The sequence below is a fragment of the Branchiostoma lanceolatum genome, chromosome 17 (assembly GCF_035083965.1).
Source record: "Branchiostoma lanceolatum isolate klBraLanc5 chromosome 17, klBraLanc5.hap2, whole genome shotgun sequence".
Lineage (NCBI taxonomy): Eukaryota > Metazoa > Chordata > Leptocardii > Amphioxiformes > Branchiostomatidae > Branchiostoma > Branchiostoma lanceolatum.
The window spans coordinates 7,304,977-7,326,734 of NC_089738.1; the positions used below are offsets into that span (position 1 = coordinate 7,304,977).

The 21,758-nt window shown below is 43.1% G+C and overlaps 2 protein-coding genes across 2 annotated transcripts; both read right to left on the bottom strand.

Moving 5' to 3' along the window:
* Positions 1 to 534: 534 nt before the first annotated feature.
* LOC136422567 (kinectin-like) lies at positions 535 to 7,181 on the bottom strand. Its single transcript, XM_066410355.1, has 4 exons — positions 7,042 to 7,181; positions 3,913 to 4,289; positions 3,391 to 3,693; positions 535 to 3,290 (listed from the first exon to the last, which is right to left on the bottom strand). The coding sequence occupies exons 2-4, from the start codon at positions 4,286 to 4,288 to the stop codon at positions 772 to 774; spliced, it is 3,198 nt and encodes a 1,065-aa protein (XP_066266452.1). The 5' UTR covers position 4,289; positions 7,042 to 7,181; the 3' UTR covers positions 535 to 771.
* Positions 7,182 to 8,534: 1,353 nt separating this feature from the next.
* LOC136423423 (prokineticin receptor 2-like) lies at positions 8,535 to 21,416 on the bottom strand. The gene is made up of 6 exons (XM_066411563.1): positions 21,126 to 21,416; positions 20,400 to 20,464; positions 19,473 to 19,579; positions 10,633 to 10,795; positions 9,808 to 9,951; positions 8,535 to 9,105 (listed from the first exon to the last, which is right to left on the bottom strand). The coding sequence occupies exons 1-6, from the start codon at positions 21,391 to 21,393 to the stop codon at positions 8,692 to 8,694; spliced, it is 1,161 nt and encodes a 386-aa protein (XP_066267660.1). The 5' UTR covers positions 21,394 to 21,416; the 3' UTR covers positions 8,535 to 8,691.
* Between the last annotated feature and the right edge of the window lie 342 nt (positions 21,417 to 21,758).

Genomic DNA, 21,758 nt, shown 5'->3' on the forward strand with positions numbered 1-21,758 from the left:
AAGAAAAACAGCTATATGCTACTGTATGGTGATTCATCCAATGGCACTATACTGCATCAACTTTATAAAATCAAGTTCATCTTCAGGTACTTTTCAGAATTCAACCATCAGCATACTTGTGGCAAGAGAGGAAAGGAATTGACGTCAATCTTACCCAACCCTTTTCATCATTCCAAATTATTCAGAGCTTAAGTGACCAGACTAAGCATAATATCTATCTATTACATTTCGGAATATAGAGTGACCTTTTGATACCATCTTTCTTTCAATTGCTGTGTGTATATCGTGTCAGCTAAAAAAAAGACAAAAGGAAAAGAACTAATCTTCTATATACCACTCATCAGCTTTATAATTCCTAGTCTGGCCTTCCTACCAATTTCCCTAAATGGAAGTGTTAACAAACCCTATATCTAGCTGCTTCTATGATGCAAATTCCGAGTGGATTGAAAAAAAGTTAATGCAATGATACCATCAATTCTTTGATCAGTACATTTACAACACTACAGAGTACAGAAAATTTCATACACCCTATGCATTCTTTTGGCGTTACGATTCAAGAAAAATAGATTTAGTCATTCTTGTTGGCTGGATAACTGTAGGGAAAGTACGGTTGAAAAATTGCACATATAGCTGTATATGATTAGAAGTATTTTCCCTATGGCAGAGATTGGGGATAGGTAGTTGTGTCATTAAAACTACAGGAGATCTCACACCAGGGTTCCGTCATCTTGAAATCTGTCATTGAGGTTTCAACATGTGGTGCTCTCACACCTAAGTTCTATCATATGGTGAATTCTCCTGTAGCTTTTTGACGTTTTCCCTTTCTTTTTTGAGTTGGTCCTCTGCTGTCTTGAGCAGGGATTGAAGTTTGGTGGCGGCTGATCCCAGCTCCTTACACAACTTCTTCTCCTTTTCAAGACGTGCCTTGAGTGCAGCTATCTCCTCATCCCTTTTGCTGAGATCCTCCTCTGTGGGACCCTTCAGGCTCTCAAATTCCACCTGCTGCACGACTTCCTGCATTGCACGAACCTCTCCTCTGGCTTGTTCGAGGTCTTTGCTTGCTAACCTCAGCTTCTCCTGCCACTTCTGTTCCTCTGACCCTGCGGCTCTATTTAATCTGTATAGAATGGATTCTGTGTCAGCCAGAACAGTCTTGTATTTCTCACACTCCCTCTGCAGTTCTTTTTCCCTCTCCGCTGCCTCTCTTTTGACTTGTTCGAGGTGTTCGTTTGCTAACCTTAGCTTCTCTTGCCACTTCCGTTCCTCTGACTCCGAGGCTTTATTCAGTTTGTTCAGGATGGATTCAGTGTCTGCCAGAACAGTCTTGTATTTCTCACACTCCTCCTGCAGTTGCTTCTCCCTCTCTGCTGCCTCCGCAAGCTTGGATTCAACACCCTCATTCTCTGGAGTCTGGGAAGACACTTCAGCAGTCTGCTTGGTTTTCAGGTCTTCTAGCCTGGCAATTGCAGCCTTCTCAAAGCTGGTTAACCAGACCTGGTACTCCAGGGTGGCGTCCATGGAGATGTCTGGGAAGATTCTCTGCAGGGCTTCTTTGGCCCAACTCCTGTCCTTTTCGATGTCTGATATGGCAGCGTCATGTTCTCTTTCTTTTCTGAGTTGATCCTCTGCTGTCTTGAGCAGGGATTGAAGTTTGGTGGCGGCTGACCCAAGCTCCTTACACAGCTTCTTCTCCTTTTCCAGACGTGCCTTGAGTGCAGCTATCTCCTCATCCCTTTTGCTGAGATCCTCCTTTGTGTGATCTGCAGGACCAACTTTTGCCTGGCTACTCCCTGCATTTTCTGTGCTTCCCCTTTCCTCGGAATTCCCCTGTAGCTTTTTGACATTTTCCCTTTCTTTCTTTAGTTGATCCTCTGCTGTCTTGAGCAGGGATTGAAGTTTGGTGGCGGCTGATCCCAGCTCCTTACACAGCTTCTTCTCCTTTTCAAGACGTGCCTTGAGTGCAGCGATCTCGTCATCCCTTTTGCTGAGATCCTCCTCTGTGGGACCCTTCAGGCTCTCAAATTCCACCTGCTGCACGACTTCCTGCATTGCACGAACCTCTCCTCTGGCTTGTTCGAGGTCTTCGTTTGCTAACCTCAGCTTCCCCTCCCACTTCTGTTCCTCTGACTCCACGGTGCTCTGAAGTCTCTTCAGGATGGATTCAGTGTCTGCCAGAACAGTCTTGTATTTCTCACACTCCTCCTGCAGTTCTTTCTCCCTCTCTGCTGCTTCCCTTCTGGCTTGTTCGAGGTCTTTGTTTGCTAACCTCAGCTTCCCCTCCCACTTCTGTTCCTCTGACTCCACGGTGCTCTGCAGTCTGTTCAGGATGGATTCAGTGTCTGCCAGAACAGTCTTGTATTTCTCACACTCCTCCTGCAGTTCTTTCTCCCTCTCCGCTGCTTCCCTTCTGGCTTGTTCGAGGTCTTCGTTTGCTAACCTCAGCTTCCCCTCCCACTTCTGTTCCTCTGACTCCACGGTGCTCTGCAGTCTGTTCAGGATGGATTCAGTGTCTGCCAGAACAGTCTTGTATTTCTCACACTCCTCCTGCAGTTCTTTCTCCCTCTCTGCTGCCTCCGCAAGCTTGGATTCAGCACTTTCATCCTCTTGAGTCTGCTTGGCAGCTGTCTTCAGGTATCCTAGCCTGGCAATTGCAGCCTTCTCAAAGCTGGTTAGCCAGACCTGGTACTCCAGGGTGGCGTCCATATTGATTTCTGGGAAAATTCTCTGCAGGGCTTCTCTGGCCCGACTCCTGTCCTTGTCTGATGTGGCACTGTCATCGTTATTTTTCTGCTGCTTCTCCTCCTCCTCGTTCCTTTTATCTGCCTTCTCAGCCTGTGTCGACCAGCCACCAGGTGGTTTCTCATCTATGTCCCCCGCCACGTGAGATGCAGCTTGCTTACCGGCCTTCTCTGCGTAGTAACGGGCTTGTTGTAGCTCTTTCTCAAGAACTGTGATCGTCTCCAGGGCTTCCTTTAACCTGTTCTCTGCAATGATGAGTTTGGACCGCATGGTCATTAAAGTGTCGGAATCCACCTCTGCATTCCTGAGATTCCGGATGGCCTGCCTCATCTGGTGTTCTCTCAGCTGGTCCTTCTGCACCAGAGCCTGGACCAGGCTGTAGGAGAAGCCCTGGTACTCCAGACTCTCGGCTATCTGCAGATGGAGCGGCAGGGCGTCCGAGAACAGGTTCAGAGCAGACAGACTGGACCAAGTCTTGGGCGCCATCTGTTGCTTGTTACCGGCACTGCACCCCACCTTGATGTCATCGACAGGCAGCTGCCTTTTGATATCTGGAATGGAAGTGACATTTATAGCATGTAAAGTTATAGGTACTTCGGTAATAGTATGATAATTACTTGATGAAATTCAAAAGAATAATTCAAAACGCACCATACAACTGCGCCCCCTGGTTAACGTTGACAGGTTGTTCACCATCGATTTGCAGTGACTTGACGCCCATGTACACAAGTCTTGGGTCGGAGTGATTCGCCATGAGCCTCAGCACCGCTGTGTCCTCCCGCGGTATGGTGAAGTGCACCAGGATGCTCTTGTGTTTTTTAACTCCTCTGAACATAACGTGTGACCTTCTGGTGCGACAAAGGGACGCTAGGTTGTTTCTAAGTTGGTCTAGAGCTTCCTGGGTCATACGCTGTGGGCCATTTACGACCACGTAGGTGTTTGCCGTTGCAGCACCTGAAAAGATTAAACATATTTTAGTACTGATTGAAATAATCAACCTAAGCTGCATGTTAAAGATGCTTTCAACCCAACAGAAACAACAAAAAAAGGTCGATGATGTTGGAAAAACTTCATCCACAAAATATTAATTTGTAGAGGACGCAAGGTCTAGATCACTTTGCACAACTTCTAAGTTACATGGTCACGGTGTTTACAACTATTCTTCCTTCTTACCTTCTTCACTTGCATCCTCCTGACTTGTTCCTGGTTGAAGTTCGGGGTTTTCCGGAATCTCTCGGTCAGGCGGTTGGAACGGCCCCAGGACGTCCCTTATCAAGTCCTGTCGTCCTATCCGTTTCAAGATTTCTTTTATGAAGTCAAGGTTTTCCTGGTCTATTTTGCCCAGTTGTATTAGCTTCTTAAATACATCAACCGCCTGATCAAGCTGTTCTAACCTGCCGTTTGGAATCAGGTGCATGCAATACAATTTGACATGTTCCGTCTCTCGCACGGTTAGGTCTTCAGATATCCGTAGTAACGTTTGCACAAAATCAAAATGGCGTCTGTCTACATCTGTTATTCCCTCAAATTCCCGGACCGGACCTGCCATTCTGAAACGAAATGAACATCATTCAACTCAATTGTGCTTCTACACCTGAATAATTTATTCCAGTCTTATATTGTATAATGATCCATCAAAAGTTTAAGTGCTTGTGTCACCAATGACACTAAACTACAATAGTTCCTGATTACAAGCAACCATCATAAGTATTAAATGGACAAAAACGTTTGTACAAAATATGCACCCTTTTGATGTTATTCAACATCAAACCTTACAAATCATACTTCCCTTTCTTGATATCTGCCTCCAGGTAATCAAGTTAATTTCCAGCTCATGACGTCATAGTCAACACAGCACTCGGTTCGAAACCTGATACCTCGACCGCTCGAGAAGAAGAAAAGCAAACAAAAATTGAATCACAATCTACACGTGCTACATCAGACCAATCCTAGAATATGCTGGACCCCTGGCCTCACCAAAAAAACAAACAGAGAAGCTTGAACAGGTCCAAAAACGGGCTTGCCGGATCATATTGGGCATTGACTACGCTGGTTGCCCCCATGCCCTGCAACAGCTCGGACTCACAACACTGGCACAAAGAAGAGAGCACTTGATGGAGTCTAACTTCAGGGACTGGCTGCCGAACACAAGAGGGGGCATATCCGGCTGTAACACCAGAAACAAACTGAAACTCAACACACCACTCTGTCGTACCAACAGATCTAGACTCAAAAACTCTCCAATTCCGTACCTTGTAGCTCTGCTGAACGAGTGACTGTTCTCACTAACGTGCCCATGCCTTCTCTGCTGCATTGTATCAAACAACAAAATCCGAACCGACTGCCGTATTTACGATGACGTCATAAGATGCAAATTAACTTGATTACCTGGTGACAGGTATCAAGAACTGGAAGTATGACTTGTAACATTTAGAGTTAAGGATGCACTACCACTTCGGCAGAGAATAGCCGTAGTCAACGCCTTGATAATCCCACATATAGACTACTGTTGCTCAGTATGGGGAAACACAACACAGAACAACATAAGAAGACTACAGGTGGTTCAGAACAGGGCCGCAAGGCTCGCTCTTGGCTGTGATCGCGACACACATGTGGACTACATGCTGAAGACCTTGGGCTGGCTGACTGTTAGGGACAGAATTCAACAGAAAAGCTTTGCCACATTTAGACGAATAATGCTCACCAAACAACCGAGGGTCCTGTATGACAAACTCACATTCCAGTCAGAGATCCACAATTACCAAACACACTCAGCCAGAACAAACACAATCAGACTTTCAAAACCAAAACTCTCAGAAAAGGCGCTTTCTGTACAGAATGTCTCAGTTGTGGAACAAGACCGGCGGCTATTAGCAAATAATTGGACTGTAATTATTGTTTTTAAGGAATTATGTTTTGTCCTCTACTGTCACGTTGTATGTCTTTGTATATCCCGATTGTAATGTGTAAATATGAATGTGTAGACCACAGGAAGAATAGCCTCTTATGAGAATAATTGTGGATCTAAATAAAACTCAAACTCAAACATTCGATGTCAGAATGGTGCATATCTTTTTTACAAACGTCTATGTTCATTGAATCATACTTATGATTGTTGCTTGTAATCAGGAACTGTTGTATTTTTCTGTCATTGCAATTGGTGACACAAGCAGTAAAGCAAGAGAATTTTCATTTACAAAATCTAAGGAATTTGTTCTTAAGTAAGCCGTGTTGGAACACATAGGGAACTTTTATCTCAGTGACAACACGCACCACCTAATAACCTGAGCTTGTTTGAATCGCATACTTTGCCCTCATATCTAACAAACAGTGTGGACTGAAGTTCACCCTGACGTCAGCTTGCCAACTTTGGCTTGTTTATTCAAACCAACAATGATTAACAAGTCACACGGACGTGACGAGGGGGTGTGGCAATAGATCTTGACATTGATAATTTCATGCCACAAATTATTGATCCATAAGAGCAAGGGAGGAGCATCCTCGTTCACCAGGACCCTTCCGCTCCACGTTACATCGCTCGCGTTAAGGGCCCTGGTAACATGGACTGGCATCCATGGTTATTGCAGGTCGACGAGACTTGCTCATGAATAATTAATGAGCTAACCCTTATTTGGCACAAACGGCAGTTGTAGCTCATGAATAATCAATGAGCTAGCCGTAACACGAAACCTGATTGGTTGATAGCTTCCCAGCGTTCTTTGCGCGCTGGCTTCCGATGAGAGGAAGCAAACGGTTTTTAACCCCTCTGATTGGCTGAAGCTGTTTTGGTGGCGATATCGTCATAACCATGGATGCCAGCCCATGTTACCAGGGCCCTTTACGCGAGCGATGTAACGTGGAGCGGAAGGGTCCTGGTGAACGAGGATGGGGAGGAGTGGATGGCATGCTTGACCATATTATTTATATTACCCAGAAAACCTTTGAAGTACGAGTGGCCACCATTCACAACCGATTAAACTTCCCCACCCGTGTAACGTAGTATCTAAGGAAGAACGTTAGATTCAATTCTAAGACGTAATAAATTTTATCATTTAGCGTCACATTCATCACTAAATACACGTACCGGGTATAGAACCCGATTCGCCTGAAGTTGTAATTTTCTCAATCCCATTTGAATGGTACACCTCGCGTCGAGAACAATTTGGGTCTGAAGTTGTGATATTAAAAGGTTCAGCGTAAGACACCTCGACTTTTAACTAAAATGGCTGCCTACTTGTCGTGCCATGTTTGCAGTATTCCTCGTCTGGCATGAAATTAAGTTAGGCTTGTTTTGACACTCACCTGTGTGAAGTATCGGATCCAGGAAGACCTCCAGGAGACACCTTACGATTCAACGAGAGCAAACAGCCTAGTTTTTGTTCAAGACAGACGCGTACGAATTGCTGGTTGTCACAGGTCTGACGGTTGAAGTACGTATACCAGTGACGTGGCGGATGGAAAACAACGATAGCCCGTTATAAGTTGAACTTTGGTCACCTGCTTACCGTTGGCTTTGGTCACATAGCAGTGTTTTCATCCACTTGCTTTACAAATAGTGGGGCATGATAAGACCACAAAACAGACACGTAGTGTTAGGCATAAGTGTCCACTATGTAAAATGAACCTTTTAGGTTTCAATTGAACTAGAGAATGGTTTTTGAAACAGGTGTTTTAAACGATTTCTATGTATATGTAAACATCAACCAAATATAAGGGATATGGCCAATGGAAATGACAGTTGTCTCTGTGCTGTCTGTTTTACAAGACCCCGTGAAACAAAAACAATTCTGTTCGCATTGATTTACACATTAAAATGATATCTATTGGCATTATTGTTGTAATGTAACCTGTGATATTTTTGTATATATAGAGATAGTTGATACCTTCACAACGTTGGTTGGTTCCTGACCAACACTCTGGAAGCTGGAAGTCTCAGCATAATGCTATACTAGTGCATATTCCTTCAACGCATTTGCATCGTGTGGCGCAATCGGTAGGGTGTTTCGCCCACAACCGAGAGGTCCCGGGTTCGAAACCACCGATATGCCCCGACTTTACACGACTTTCCTCACTTCACTCAGGTGTAAATGAGTACCTAGCTTCGGTTAGGGACGTCCCTCGGATAGGACGTTAAATGAAGGTCCCGTGTTTGAGGAGAGTCACACCTCGAGCACGTTAAAGAACCCACCGCACTTATCGAAAAGATTTTAAAACTTGCTTTGTTGGTAAAGTATAAGGTCATGACATAAGTGTGACGTGTATCATTTCACAAATTACGCATTCATAGACGTAATACGTTATATGACAGTTTAATACAGATCAGATGAATAAGATACATAGACAACCAATCAAAGACGTCACACAATCAAAGAAGCCAACAAGTTACAATCGTCAAAATGAAAAGCACAATTTGTTTTGATTGAATGAAGTTTGTTTTACGAAATCAAAGTCGCAGGTATATAACGGAGTATACATTCATTGACCTCAAACGTTTTCTGTGATTCGATATTTAAGTAACAGCAAGTATTTCCAACACATCCGATGATTCACATCATCGTATCAATCATTTTGAATACTGATATTTCATATTCTGAACATGTCAATTCTAAACCCCTTGAAATAGAGGCGATTTTATAATTCCCGTTGGTGTGAAAAACTCAATAAATCAATTAGTGACGAAATGAACGCAAGGACGTCGGAATAAGTTTGATATAGATTATGATATACAAAATGTACATAAGTACAGTCTCTCCCTCTGTCTCTACATTCAAAATTTGTTTACATTTACCCTGGTATTCCTTACGATTACAATGATGCATTTTCATTGCCTTAGGTCCAATACAATCCAATGCAAAAAGCTGTCAACATAGAAAATGTCACTTCACTTCGGACCTATTTGACAATCAGGATATATGACATCATTAGAAATTGGACCAATAGAAAACGCCGTCGCTACGACAGCTGGGTCGTCACCCTATTGACAGTCACGGTGTCATTCCTGCTGCGGACAACTGTATGTCGCTGACGTGCAGTTCGGCTGTTTCTCGGTAGGATGCTCTCGCTCACCGTCGGTGTAGGTACAGCTGTCCCGCAGGGCAGGAGCTTGCGGATGTACTTGAGAATGTTGTCGTTGAAGGCCACGTATACACAGGTATTGATGACGCTGTTTGCCATGGCAACCGCCTCTACTACGTAGAAAATCGTGACGGTCTTGTTCATCTGGAGGCTGAGGTCGGGAAAGAAGTCCCGGATGATGGTGTAGGCGTAATAAGGCCCCCAGCACAGGATGAACATCACCAGCATGATGACCAGGCGCATTGTTTTCGCCTTTGACCTGCGGAGAGCACGACGCTGTGCCCTTGAGATCTACAGGGGAACAAATGGTCATTTCTTGAAATCAGTGTGGTTATTTCACCAGGAACTCGTACATGCACGGGCACTAAACTGAAAGGTGAATTCTCTTGATAAGTTGAAGGCTGGACTCGCAACTTCACTACTGAAGTACTTGTACGTGCACTGTTTCTCCACCAAATGGATTTGTCTCCAGATCTCTTAAGACTTAATGGTTTAGGAAAAGATGAGACTCATAATCATATATTTATATATCATTCATGATCATTTCAAGACAACAGTATACGTAGTCAACTAGGCGTTACAGTAATCTATTTTGAGAATCCGGAGAACCCTGCTTGCATCACTCTTAAATGGATCACTCCTTGACAAAGACCGATGTCGTACGGTCGAAAGTTTGGGTAAATCCAATTTCTTGTGTTGGAAATTACAGTTAAAACTTGTTTAAGAATGATTTCTACCAAAACAGATAAACTTTCAAGCTACTTGCATCACTGTGTAGGCTACATCCATCCGTAAAGTTTAGAATGTACTAGTATATAAATCGTTCATGTATTTACTTTCAGTATAGATGGATTATCCATCTACACTGAGACAGGATCAAAACAAACCCGTTACATTTGTACTCCATCATTGTGACCAATCATTACAGGATCAACAAAGTAAACGTAGCAAGTTCGCAAAGACAAATTATAAAAAAAAAAATTCTAAACTCACCTGTCCCGGAAAGCGTCTGCGCCACACCTTCCAGATGACCCGGAAGTAGCAGAAACACATGATGCAGACCGGAAGTACAAACTGCACGACCACCACGAACACGTAGTACCCCTGGGACGTGGTCTCCAGCGAGACTGGCCATACCTGCCGAGAAAATATATTACAAGAGCGTGATCGCGATGCTAACATCCTAAATTCTTCCCAATTAATCTTTAACCATTGGATATTTGCACGTTTCGTCTTTTTCTTTTGGCCGATGGACATAAAGAATATAAAGAAAACGGGACACACCCGACAAAAACGCACAAAACACGTCAAAAAGCAGCCGTGGTCGAACCTCTGCTTGAAGGGTACTTTTTTTTCTTTCCGTAAATTGTAGAGGTTCAACTCACCGTACTAGTATGTACTAAGTAGTAGTAGTTATAGTGGTAGTTATAGTAGCTGTAGTAGTAATAGTTATAGTAGTAGTAGAAGTAGTAGTAGTAATAGTAAAAGTAGTAGTAGTTTTGGAAGTTTCAAAGATCGAGCTCTTTCCATATCCTCACTCGTGATACATATCTACGTTTAAGAAAAGTTTCTCCCGGATTTTTTCCTTTCTCGTTTACTTTTCATGTAGAAGTTCTTTCGATTCTTAAACGTCATTGCCACCCTTAAGATATCCTCACATGTCTCTCTTCCTAATCTGTCAGCAAAATAGAATAATGACTAAATGTTCCATTAAATGGTGGTGGCTTGTGTCTACATGACTTTGTGTTCAGCTGCAGGTTTGTGTTCAGCGAACGTGCAGTTTGCTTGGAATCTGATAGAGTGCGCCTTTGTTCTCACCTGCCCGCAGATAGCGCCGTCTCGGTGGTGGTACGACACGACCCGGGAGTAGATGGCGGAGGGCACCGCTATCACCATGGAGACCAGCCACACCACACCCGACACCACACACACGCCCTTCTTACTGATGCGCCGCTGGATCTGATGTACAATCACTATGTACCTAGAGAAGGGAAATACATGCACAGTTCGTATGAAAGTTCATCTATGATAGTTATCAACATATTAATAAATTTAGTCCCCAGGACATCCAGTGAGTTTGGACAAAGTCAGGGTTTTGTACCAGGCTCTACCAGCCTCCGCGGGTCGCTGGGAAAATGGTAGAAATTGGCCAAAATAGAGTCAATTGTATGAAGGGAGTCGGCTACGGAGACAGGGTCAAATATTGCGGCTGCGAATGTTACCCTCCATGGCCAAAGTCCCCCGGCAAATGTTCTCCCTATAGCCGGCGCGGTTAGTCTGGTAGAGACTAGTTTTGGACACTGAACAGAATTGTGTCATAATAATATAAGACGAGTGAAAGAGGCAATCTATATTAGGGCCCATCGACCATCCCCCGAAAGAGACGGACTGCCGGACACCTTTGACCCGTTGATGGCGTCACACACGTTGATGAAGTGACGTAGGCTTCAGGTCAAATCAACTTGAGAAGGACCAGAGGACTGCTTGTTTATTTTTTTGTTTGTTTTTTTTGTTTTTATTAAACAACTGAAGAATACACAGGACACAGAGGTGATGCACTCTAGCAGTAGCTTATTTCAAAAATCAACTCTGAAAATAAAAATTACAACTGACATAGACGAATACAATAACAAAAAGTAACTGCATTTGGGTAGTCCAAAACAAAAAAGCAATAAACGTAGTCGTACTAAGGATTTATAAACAACATCAAGTACTGTTCGAGGCAATCGGAATTTCAATTTGTTAAGAGTAGACAATCGTTTGGATGCTTTACCAATCATATGAGAAGTTTGTTTCCCATGGCAAGATGGACGTTAGACAAGTTCCTATGTGCTTGTGGGCTTTAACAAATTTAATGACACAGTTATTAAGGAGAAGGGGGGATGGATTTGATTTCTTAGAGAAACACATTTCTTCAGTCATGTAAAAAATCAAAATGATATCTTCCTAAGATCAGCAGTAACGTTAGGAACTTCCACAATGTCCAATAATGAGCTATCGTCAGCAAATAGAAAGGGACATGTAACTAGACCGTCCATCATGTCATTAATAAAGACAAGAAACAAGAGAGGCCCTAAAACTGAACCCTGAGGTACGCCTGCGCCAACATGACTCCAATCCGAACATGGACCATCAATAACAACTTTTTGCTCTCTGCCAAAGAGGTAGCTATGGAACCAATTTAAGATTGGACCGTCGCCCCCGTTTCTCTAGAGCTTGAAAAGAAGTCCTTTATGTCAGACTTTTTCATGACTGCTTGTTGGTAAGCGCTTTACATTATGTTCGGAAATAGCGTGTTTATTGATATGCATCGTTATTTCAATCACAACTTAACAAGACAGGAAAGCCACTTCAAGATGTGACCCGAAGGCAACTTCAAAGTTACATGAATACGATTGGAATAACATCCCTTCTACCTGAGTCAGAAACTTGACGATTGGGATATGATCAGAGTTTGATACAGAAGTCGAACCTGGCGATCACCGTTCCGGTATAGCTCACCTAGCAGTGGCCAAATAAAGCTTCTAAAGTTAGTACGCAAAGATTGTCCTCACACAACCCCATACAATATGTGATGTATCACTGATGTGATAAAAGGTGACAGGATCATATTCTCGATGTCACCTAAAACATGATTAACACACCTACACATGCCCTTCAGACAGCATTACGGCATACTTATTAACTCATTGTAAAGAGAGCCAAGCTCACTCAGCCAGACGCCTACAGTCTGGTCTGAAGTTTACGCGTCTTTGACTTTGGTGTTTCAGATAAAATCAAAGTTGAACTGAAGTTGCCAACACAGAAATTGGACGCACCCAATTTCTTTACTGATCAGCTCCAGTCTTTGTCATGGGATGAGCAATTCACTACTTCTGTGACGTCACGTTATAGAACACGTGATTCGTCGAGCAGTGGATCATAACTTGCAGACAGTCTATGTCGCCCCCCGTCTCGGTCTTTTTGGTATATTTTTCAGTGAAACATTCCTCTTTCATTTCAAGGCATGGCACGGCCCAAGAGAATTAGGTTTAATTTTGGGCCCAAGTCCATCCAAGACTCGTAGTTTTTTGATTGACAATTACTGTGTAGTATTTTGTCTGTTACTTCGGCCTTTTGGTCGACAACTAGTCCCGATGTACTTTTGCCATTTTCGTTTTCATCACGACCATTCGTTGCGTAAGCCATGTTTTTAAACGATTTGTGTGTAACAAATTCTTTTCAGAGGGAATTATACACGACCTTTATACCAATGGCTATGAGGGGGTCCATCGGGCTCTGTAGCATAATACATGGCAACTTATCATTAAGTACGAGAACGCTCTTTAAACCAAGTCGTGATGTTTGAAAGTCAAGAAGCAAAGTACGCTGAAAGACCAAGTGATCCGCAGAATCTGATGATATCTTGGCCTTTTGAAGAAGTAAAACTTTAATTCACTTTTGCTAGGAAATATAAGACCCTGGATATTTTCCATACGTCAAGAAAACGGGAAACAAATTGGGTTACCATGAACATTGTGTAAACAAACGAATTACCGCTACTGTTGGCATGTTACATACAGAACGGGTTATTGAATGGCAATATAGTTCTAAAGTCACAACCACATTTTCAAAGGCAACCCAGGCAATATTAGGGTCCAAATATCGGATTTTAAAAATCAATTTATTTAGTCATTTCTAAACATGATTAGTACAAACAACACTATCACAATGTATAGCGACGTCCATGATGCAAAAATACGACGTCGTTGGGATGCGAAAACTCACTGAAAATCTTCGCCAGGGTTTTTGTTGGCTCGCGAAACTAAGGGGATCATCGCACAGAACGTTTTTGCGCGGTTTTGAAATGCTTAAAGTAGGAAGTTGTTACGCAAATGTGCTAAATAGCGTTAGTAAATGTCATCACCATAAAGATTTCAGCATTTTTTTATTTGCATGATTTGGGCCCTAATATTGCCCAATATTTAACAAGAGCCGACGTTTCGGTGACGTTACGTTGGTGAATGCAATATCAAAGTTCCTTATTTACAACCACATATTCATCAAGAACAGACGGTTCCGACTGTCATCTGTCATCTTCATCAGTGAAATTCTTACTGGTTCATTGTGCACTGCAGCTAGGTGTTAGACCATACATAGATGTTGTTAAGCAACAATGGTGAGACAATGCGGCTCCAAATGTAGCTTCTGTGCACAGTGAACCAGTCAGAATTGCCCTGTTGAAGAAGAAAGACTGTCATCGAAACGTCGGCTCTTTGCTATTCGGTCATACATCGACATGATGGAATTATTTACTGAATGGGTTAGTGTTACATCGGATTTCGGAATACATGTAGCTAGGTGCAGTCCAGTGTACCCTGGGAACCAGACTGTTTATCGGGCCTTTTAGCCGGTTCCTTTTAGCTGGTTCCTTCTAGCCAATTCCTTCGGCGGCCCAGAGCTCCAAGCCCGCCGATGCCGTAATAAGCGCACCGGGGGAGTTCTAAGCCCCGAAGGAATTGGCTACAACTCCCCGGAGCGTTGATTAAGATCGGGCGGGCTGACTGTTCTTGGGCCGCAGAAGGAAATCGCTAGCGACCCGGTGCTAGTCTGGGCTCCCAAGGTAAGTCCTGTGAGGTACCCGCTTTAAGGCCTTGCACTGAGCAAGCCCGTAATATAAAACATGTCACAAGCAGGCCACAGTCATCTTATCTTCATGCCGAGCAACAACAATGTTAAAGTTTTGTGTTCCGCTACAATATATTTATTTATTGACACAACAAAAGTACAGCGACTTTCGTAAGGTCTTCTACAACTATACATGCAAACAACAAACAATGGCTGTGTAAAAAATAGTATTTTTGTTTAGCTAAAATGCAATTCAAGCATTCTGGCTTCTAAACGTATTTTGTTACTTCATATTCTGTTAACCAGCTCTTTTGCGCGTTGTACATTGCATTTTAGAAGTTTATCAAGTATATATCATTTCTATTCATTCACCATATTACATACTAGTTTCGTATTTTGTATCCTGACTTTATGATAGATAGATTCTCATGCGTTTTGATTTCAGGCCTTGCTGTTCGGCTTTGTCTTCCTTTTCTCCCTTTTTTCCCGAGGGGGGTATCCGCTGCTTTCAATCCCTCCCATGGTCTATCCCATATGGCCATACCAAGCTATCCCACTAGTGCAATCACTGAGCCTTGAAACTCTTTGTAACCTTCAGAGAGAAACATACTTCCCCGCATAGATCTCACTTTCTATTATACAGCTTAACGTCCACTAAGCTGCTACACGTTTCCCGTATTAAAACTTTACACACACCCGCTGTGAGCTGATGCCCAAGCTTATTGCAAATGTCAATGACCCAGTCGCTAGCGCTTGAGCATACGTAAGTGTCTTAACGCCAAGGAGAAGGAATCGTTACAAAGGGCTTGTCTGGCCACGTCTTTGCGTGCCAAGTCGGTTTCTTCAAAGTAATTCATATTCATAGATATTTTAAGGTACCGTATAATTCATTCGTTCTTGGATACAGTGTAAAAAAGAGAACATGCGTTGGTCGTACTGTGTGAAGAATATGCTTAAGGGGACTTCAAAGGGTGGGGACAGTGTTACGTGAAGTCTAGGACTTATGAAAAGTGGGGCACCCTCCTATTCGGGACCATACGATTAACCACAAAGTGGGCACAGGTGCCGTATGCTTTTACTGATATGAACGATTAAGTGCTATTAAAGCTGTATGTTAAGACGACTGCAGGCAGAGATTTTCGTTTTTCGGGTGTTTTTCGCCTTTCCGATGTAACTACATGTATTTGAGACAAATTGTTGTGGCAACTTTGCTGCGATTTTTTCGCCAATTTTACCTTAGCTTGCGGTCGCACCGCGGGTAAAATACCTGTCCTCTACAAACAACTTGGAATAGCCGCGCCCGGAATGTCACATCCTCAGTTTCGACCGCAAATTAGATACAAGATAACTTTATTGGAAATCGCAGTGTTGCTGAATCGAAAACCAATATACAACAATTACTTTAAGATTCATCAAAAAGAGATTTGCAGTGATCGCGTCTGTTGGCGTCTAGTTTGCGTCTTTTAACGTTGTCATTGCTTTTGAGATTTAAAAAAGTTCGTGATTTCAGGCTACCGTAATCGGGGTCGACGCGATTGGCGCCTGTTCGCGCTACTTGGCGAATGTCTTTCGCGGACAGTCGCAAACAAGCGCGGCTACGTGAGATATTGTAAATGCAGAAATGATCGCGGGGATTTAATTTCGCGGTAGGGAGAAAAAGGAGTGTTCGCGATGGTTTTGAATTCGCGTTTGAAACAATAGTAAAGTAGCGCTACAGTCATACAACGGAACGGCTTTTCGCGGTGTTTGCGGTTAAGAGTTCACCACGAAAACCGCAAAGATAAAACCACCGCGAACATTTCTGCATTTGCAGTACCCGCTAAGGGACCACTACTGGGCATTGAGCTAACAATTAAGCACCGAAGCAGCATCTATAGATCTCCCTATAATTCAAATGCTACTATTGTGCTACTTGCACGCTTTTCTAGTGAGATATTACCAGTACCACAACAGCACTCTTAACATCCATTCACGTCCATATATGCACTTTGCAAGTACAAAGCACTCTATATGCAGGGTCGTAGCCTATATTATGTAATAAATCGCACGTTCTTACTTAACCTGAGTGCCACTTTGCAGACCTTTTGCGATATCTTTTACAGCCGACCAATAGATATAAAAGTAATACCCCCATCGTGCACACGCAAACTTTTATACTGGGTGATTGTAAGCTTTGTGGTGAGTACGCCTCTGTGCAGACAACAGGATAAAAAAAAAAGTATGTTATGAACCTAAAGCTGCATGGACAACGAAATGTTTTGTGTGTGTACATGTGTGTATGTGTGTGTGTGTGTGTGTGTGTGTGTGTGTGTGTGCGTGTGTGTGTGTGTGTGTGTGTGTGTGTGTGTGTGTGTGTGTGTGTGTGTGTGTGTGTGTGTGTGTGTGTGTGTGTGTGTGTGTGTGTTTTCAAATATGACGTGCAAACGACTGTAGCCGGTGTCATGCCAAATAATTGCCTTACCAGATGAGGTATTGCCTGCGTGGGGTTAAGGTTAGGGTTAGGGTTAGGGTTAGGGTTAGGGTTAGGGTTAGGGTTAGGGTTAGGGTTAGGGTTAGTGTAAGGCTTAGTTTACGGTTAGGCATGGGTAAGGGCAAGGATAAGTGTTAGGGTTAGGTTTAGGTTTAGAGCTAGGGCTAATGCTAAGACTAGGGTTTAGTACAGGATTACGGTTGGATTAGGCTTTTTTTTTCAACCTTTATTTAACCTTGAAAATATGAAAAACATACACTCATTCGGCCGAGGCCGTTTTTCAAGAGTTCAAGGGAGGAGGTCAGGGGTTTAGGGCTGAGGCTTAGCGCGACCTTAGGCTTCCAAAATCCTCTTAGACTTCTGCTTGAAAATCATCACGCCCCACGAGTGTGATACACTTCTCTCCCCTCCTCTACTCTCAGGTATAGTGAAAAACCCCAATCAGTGCACCGGCAATTACTTGGCAAGCGGCAGTCATTTGGCTGGACACCGGTCCATCCTCCGAGACATTGCATCGTATGAATAGCTAAGAGTGCCTTTCAATTCTTCTGACGTATCTGTAACGTTACATCGCGACCTCTTGGGATTTGAAATTAATGCTGTCTACGCACACGGATCCCATTCAAGACGTACTTAGCTCGCCGTGGAACGAAAGATGCTACGGGCAAGAAACCGTTTTGTCCTGCTTAAGCGCTGACGTAAGACTAATCTTTTATCTCCCGCAGGACGTTAAGGTTTGAAGTAATCCCACAACGACACTATAGAAATTGAGTGTGAGCTCAACCGTGCATATCTAGCTATGCACTATTGTTGGTTCGACGCCTTATTGCCTTGCTATGAATATTCTGAACATTCTAGCGATCAGTTCCGTTGTAAATTAGAAGGAAGGTTTGCCGTTATGTCATACGTAAAGCAAAAAAACACATTTTTCTGGACTGGCTTCAAAGTTTTGAGGTTCTTTTCTTTGTATTTTTAACGGTTTACGCAGTTTTGCTAAGTGCGCAATAAAGGTTACGATACAGAGGTTGAGGTTGAATGGTGACACCAGTGATACTCACAACTTCTCCTAATATCTTTGCTTGTTCGGTGCTGACTCACAAATCTCAGAGCCTCTCTTTAAGTCTTTTGTTTGTTTCGTTGCTTGCTTCCGATTATTAAGGTTTGCCAATAACAAATTTATAGATTGCTTGATTCATTTTTGTAAAGATATCAGTCTTTTTTTCTCTACTTTTCGTTTTGTAGTACTTTCCTGGTGTCGCCCAAAAAGTCTTTTAACTTTATAGAGGACGCATACGCGACCTATGTATGAGTCTACGGTGTTGCATTATCTCTACTGACTTTAAATTGTATTACGTTACAAAGGTCTTCCTGGCACATGTCTTACACATGAATAATCCAAGTCAGAGAGTATGAAAGTCAGGTTAAGTCAAAAAGTACACGGGCAGTGCCAAGGGTCAACACGCAAAAGTGACTCTGCAATGAAGGTACCAAATGAAAAATCTATATTCTTTAGTAAGCTGCCATTACTTATACTTCTTCTCATAACTCACTGACATTTTGTCAGGTCTTGAAATGACAGTAAATCAAAATCTAAACGATTTCTGAAGTATTTTTACGTCATACTTAGTGGTGCGTTCCAATAATGTAGATATGAACTCGTTGGAATGAGATAGGGCAAAGTTGTCATTACGTTATGCCATCAAAGCGTGACAACGTTTTAGCGACACGCCATAGGCAGCTAGCCTCGTTAAATCAAGCTTCTAGCGGCCCTGCTACTAGCCAGGCCCCTTGGAGAGAATGCCCAATAAGCCCCTGGCAGCGAGGGATTGTGTAACACAGGCTACATGGGCATAGACCTGCATGATGCATCCATGCATATATACTGTACATAATTACCTCGGACTTTTCCGGAGAGTGGCGGGAAGTGAGTGGGAAGATAGTGTCACCGCAGAGGTCAGACTTACGGTTGTGGCAGGATTCAGAGATGGTAGAACTATTCGTTAATCAGACATGACAGTCCAGGTCATAGGGTCCATGGAAGAGGCTACTTATTCACTGGGAGGTATAAGTTTTTGGTCTGTCTGTCTGTTCTATACATTTTCCACATCCCAGTTGCGTTCACGGTAAAGTGACAGGATGTAATTAGAAACGATACTAATAAAAACCTTATTTGCACAATTAATGAGTTACAATTAAACAAGACGGGGTCGTAAGGCGTAGCGGCATTGTGTTTGTCCCAGAACCCAGAGGTCCCTGGTTCGAATCCTGTCATTTCACCGATCTTCCGCGGTCTTCACTTCACTCAGGTGCAAATGAGTACCTAGCTTCGGTTACGGACATCCTTCGGATAGGATGTTAAATGGAGGTCCTGTGTTTGAAGAGAGCCACACCTCGATCACGTTAAAGAGCCCACCATGCCACACTTATCGAAAAGATTATTTGTCCTTCCCGGTGTGAGTGGATCAAATAAACCTGTCCGGATTTGCAGCTTTTATTGTTCAGTACAAACCTGGTGTGTGACGCCATGGGACGGCTTACCGGATTGTAGAATACAAACAAACAAACAAATAAACAAACCTACCTCTCCACGGTAATGACGAGCAGGGCGTTAGTGGACACATACAGGCTCACCATCCGCACATAGTTCACCGTGACGCACATTAAACTCCCATGGGTCCATGCGCGCATCTGGGGAGGGGGGCAGTCATAGCCAGGCATGTACAGAAAATGTTAGTAGGGTTTTTTTGGGTGGCATATCAATTCGTTTCATATCATTTGTATATAAATAACAGTATGAAACACGCATGTATCATGATACCAGTGGACTAGCTCCCTGCTGTAGTTCTAGATCTATATCTATATAAACCCATACTATACACTCTTTAGCCCTGAAATATAAATAGAACTGTAGTTATGTACCAGCCATACTTTGTAACTTGTACAATTGTTGCGCAATAAAGTTATCATATAATATGTTAGATCTATATATGATATGTTAGATCTATATATGAAATATTAGATAGATAGATATGATATGTTAGATCTATATACAATGGTTTAGATCTATATATAATGTATCAGATTTATGTTTAATGTGCCATTCATAGACATTAGTCACAGTTCAGGGTGCACTTTTCAAGAGTAAATCGACATGTGACCACAGGATTGTCTGTCCGCCCGAGTAGCTCATTTTAGTGCCCACTGTATAGTTCAGCAAGCAGTACAAGATCTAACATTTTACTCTCGAGCTCAGGGGACCTTAGTCAACTCATGCGCACTGGGGCATACGTGCGTACGCTTACGCCATGCCGTTGCTTTTATGTCATCTTTCAATCGATGCAACATGGCTATTGTCGTACCAAATAACATCGACGGCCATCAGAAATGCTTTGATTTCCAAATCTAATTCTTTTGAAGATGAACGACAACGACAAGCGATCCAAAGGAATAGTTTTAATGGGAGCTATAGAGATGATCAAGAAGCGAAGTGACATTAAAAGCAACGTACCTTGAAGACGAAATAATCCATGTTGAAGGGAATGCACAGGACAGCTACTATCAGGTCTGACAATGCTGTAGAAACATCAGAAGCATTACGGCCATTAGTAAAAAATATATGCAGTTAAGAATAAAGCTACTTCTAATGCCAAAGGATATAATGACATGGTGTCACTGCTGATTTGTAACCTTCCAACTGAATTTGGCATTGAAAGCTTTCTCCATCTTTTCCTACGCAAGTTTTCCCAACGTGGAAACCCAGTCGACACACGATTCCTAGTCTGTCATTAAGTCTTTAAGCAGGTATCGCCCGGTTGGTACAAATCATTGCGGCAACTTTGCATTTTTTTTTCCTTGAGGTCAAATAAAATACGTGACCTCTACAAACAAAATGGCCGCGCCAGGAATGTGACATCCTAGGTTTCGGTTCTAAATTAGATGTTGCCAATTAATTAAATCACAACAAGACTTGCAGTGATTGCGCCTATTGGCGTCTAGTTCTCGTCTAGTTTGCGCCCATTCGCGACTTTTGTTTAAAAAAACGACATTTCAGGCGACATTGGCGCTGATTGGCGACAAGTTCGAGCCGATTGGCGCCTGTTCGCAACCAGTTGGCGAATGTATTTCGCAAACAGGCGAGGCCCAGTGAGGTACCCGCTTTAAGTTTTTAAAGATACTACTTTTACTTCCCTCAAGTAAACATCCATCAATCAGTGTTTGACGACGTGTCACCTACCGAGATTGGCGATCAGGAGATTGGTGGAGCCTCTGGTCTGGTGGTACTTGCACAAGACTAACAATAGCAGCGCATTCCCGACCCCGCATACCAACAGGATGAGAAAATAAACAAACGCCAGAGTCACACGTACGGGGACGTCTTTCCCCTCTGGCGGCAAGGTGTCGTTGAGGAAATCCGCTTCAAATGTGCCGTTTGTTTCTTCAATAAAGTCCCAGTAATCCCCATGTAGGTCCTCCGAGTAGTAGTAGGAATAGTCTTCGGTCATGTTCAAGAGAGAGGGGAGGTATTTGGATGAGTTCGACGCCATTGTCTTGATCCTAGAAAAGGAGGGCCTCTCTTCTATAGCTTGTCGTGATGTCTTCTGTGTTGGCTCTGTTGTAGGGCCATTTAGTTTTCTGGCTCCCGAAATACCCTCTTCTTGCTCTTGTTTACCAGATACAAGGTCAGTGTGTAGAATGAACAAGAAGGAATAAAACTAATTCAAACGGAGACTTCAATTTTCAGGACGATTACGCTGGGAGACAAGATAACTCAACGGCAACGTTATAGCCGTTCCCCCTCCGTCAGAGGATTAGAAATATGAGACTAGGCACGGAAAGAGGAAACTCCTTCATTAAAACTTCAGTCTTG

What these genes read in the sequence shown, in the direction of transcription:
- LOC136423423 (XM_066411563.1), bottom strand. Translation starts at nt 21,393, where the DNA reads ATGACCGAAGACTATTCCTACTACTACTCGGAGGACCTACATGGGGAT. An exon ending in TCTCCTGATCGCCAATCTCG is followed by an intron (nt 20,465 to 21,125) that starts GTAGGTGACACG and finishes ATGTTTCTACAG; the next exon opens with CATTGTCAGACCTGATAGTA. An exon ending in GCAGACGCTTTCCGGGACAG is followed by an intron (nt 9,106 to 9,807) that starts GTGAGTTTAGAA and finishes GTTCCCCTGTAG; the next exon opens with ATCTCAAGGGCACAGCGTCG.
- LOC136422567 (XM_066410355.1), bottom strand. Translation starts at nt 4,288, where the DNA reads ATGGCAGGTCCGGTCCGGGAATTTGAGGGAATAACAGATGTAGACAGA. An exon ending in GGAGGATGCAAGTGAAGAAG is followed by an intron (nt 3,694 to 3,912) that starts GTAAGAAGGAAG and finishes TAATCTTTTCAG; the next exon opens with GTGCTGCAACGGCAAACACC. An exon ending in CCAGGGGGCGCAGTTGTATG is followed by an intron (nt 3,291 to 3,390) that starts GTGCGTTTTGAA and finishes CTTCCATTCCAG; the next exon opens with ATATCAAAAGGCAGCTGCCT.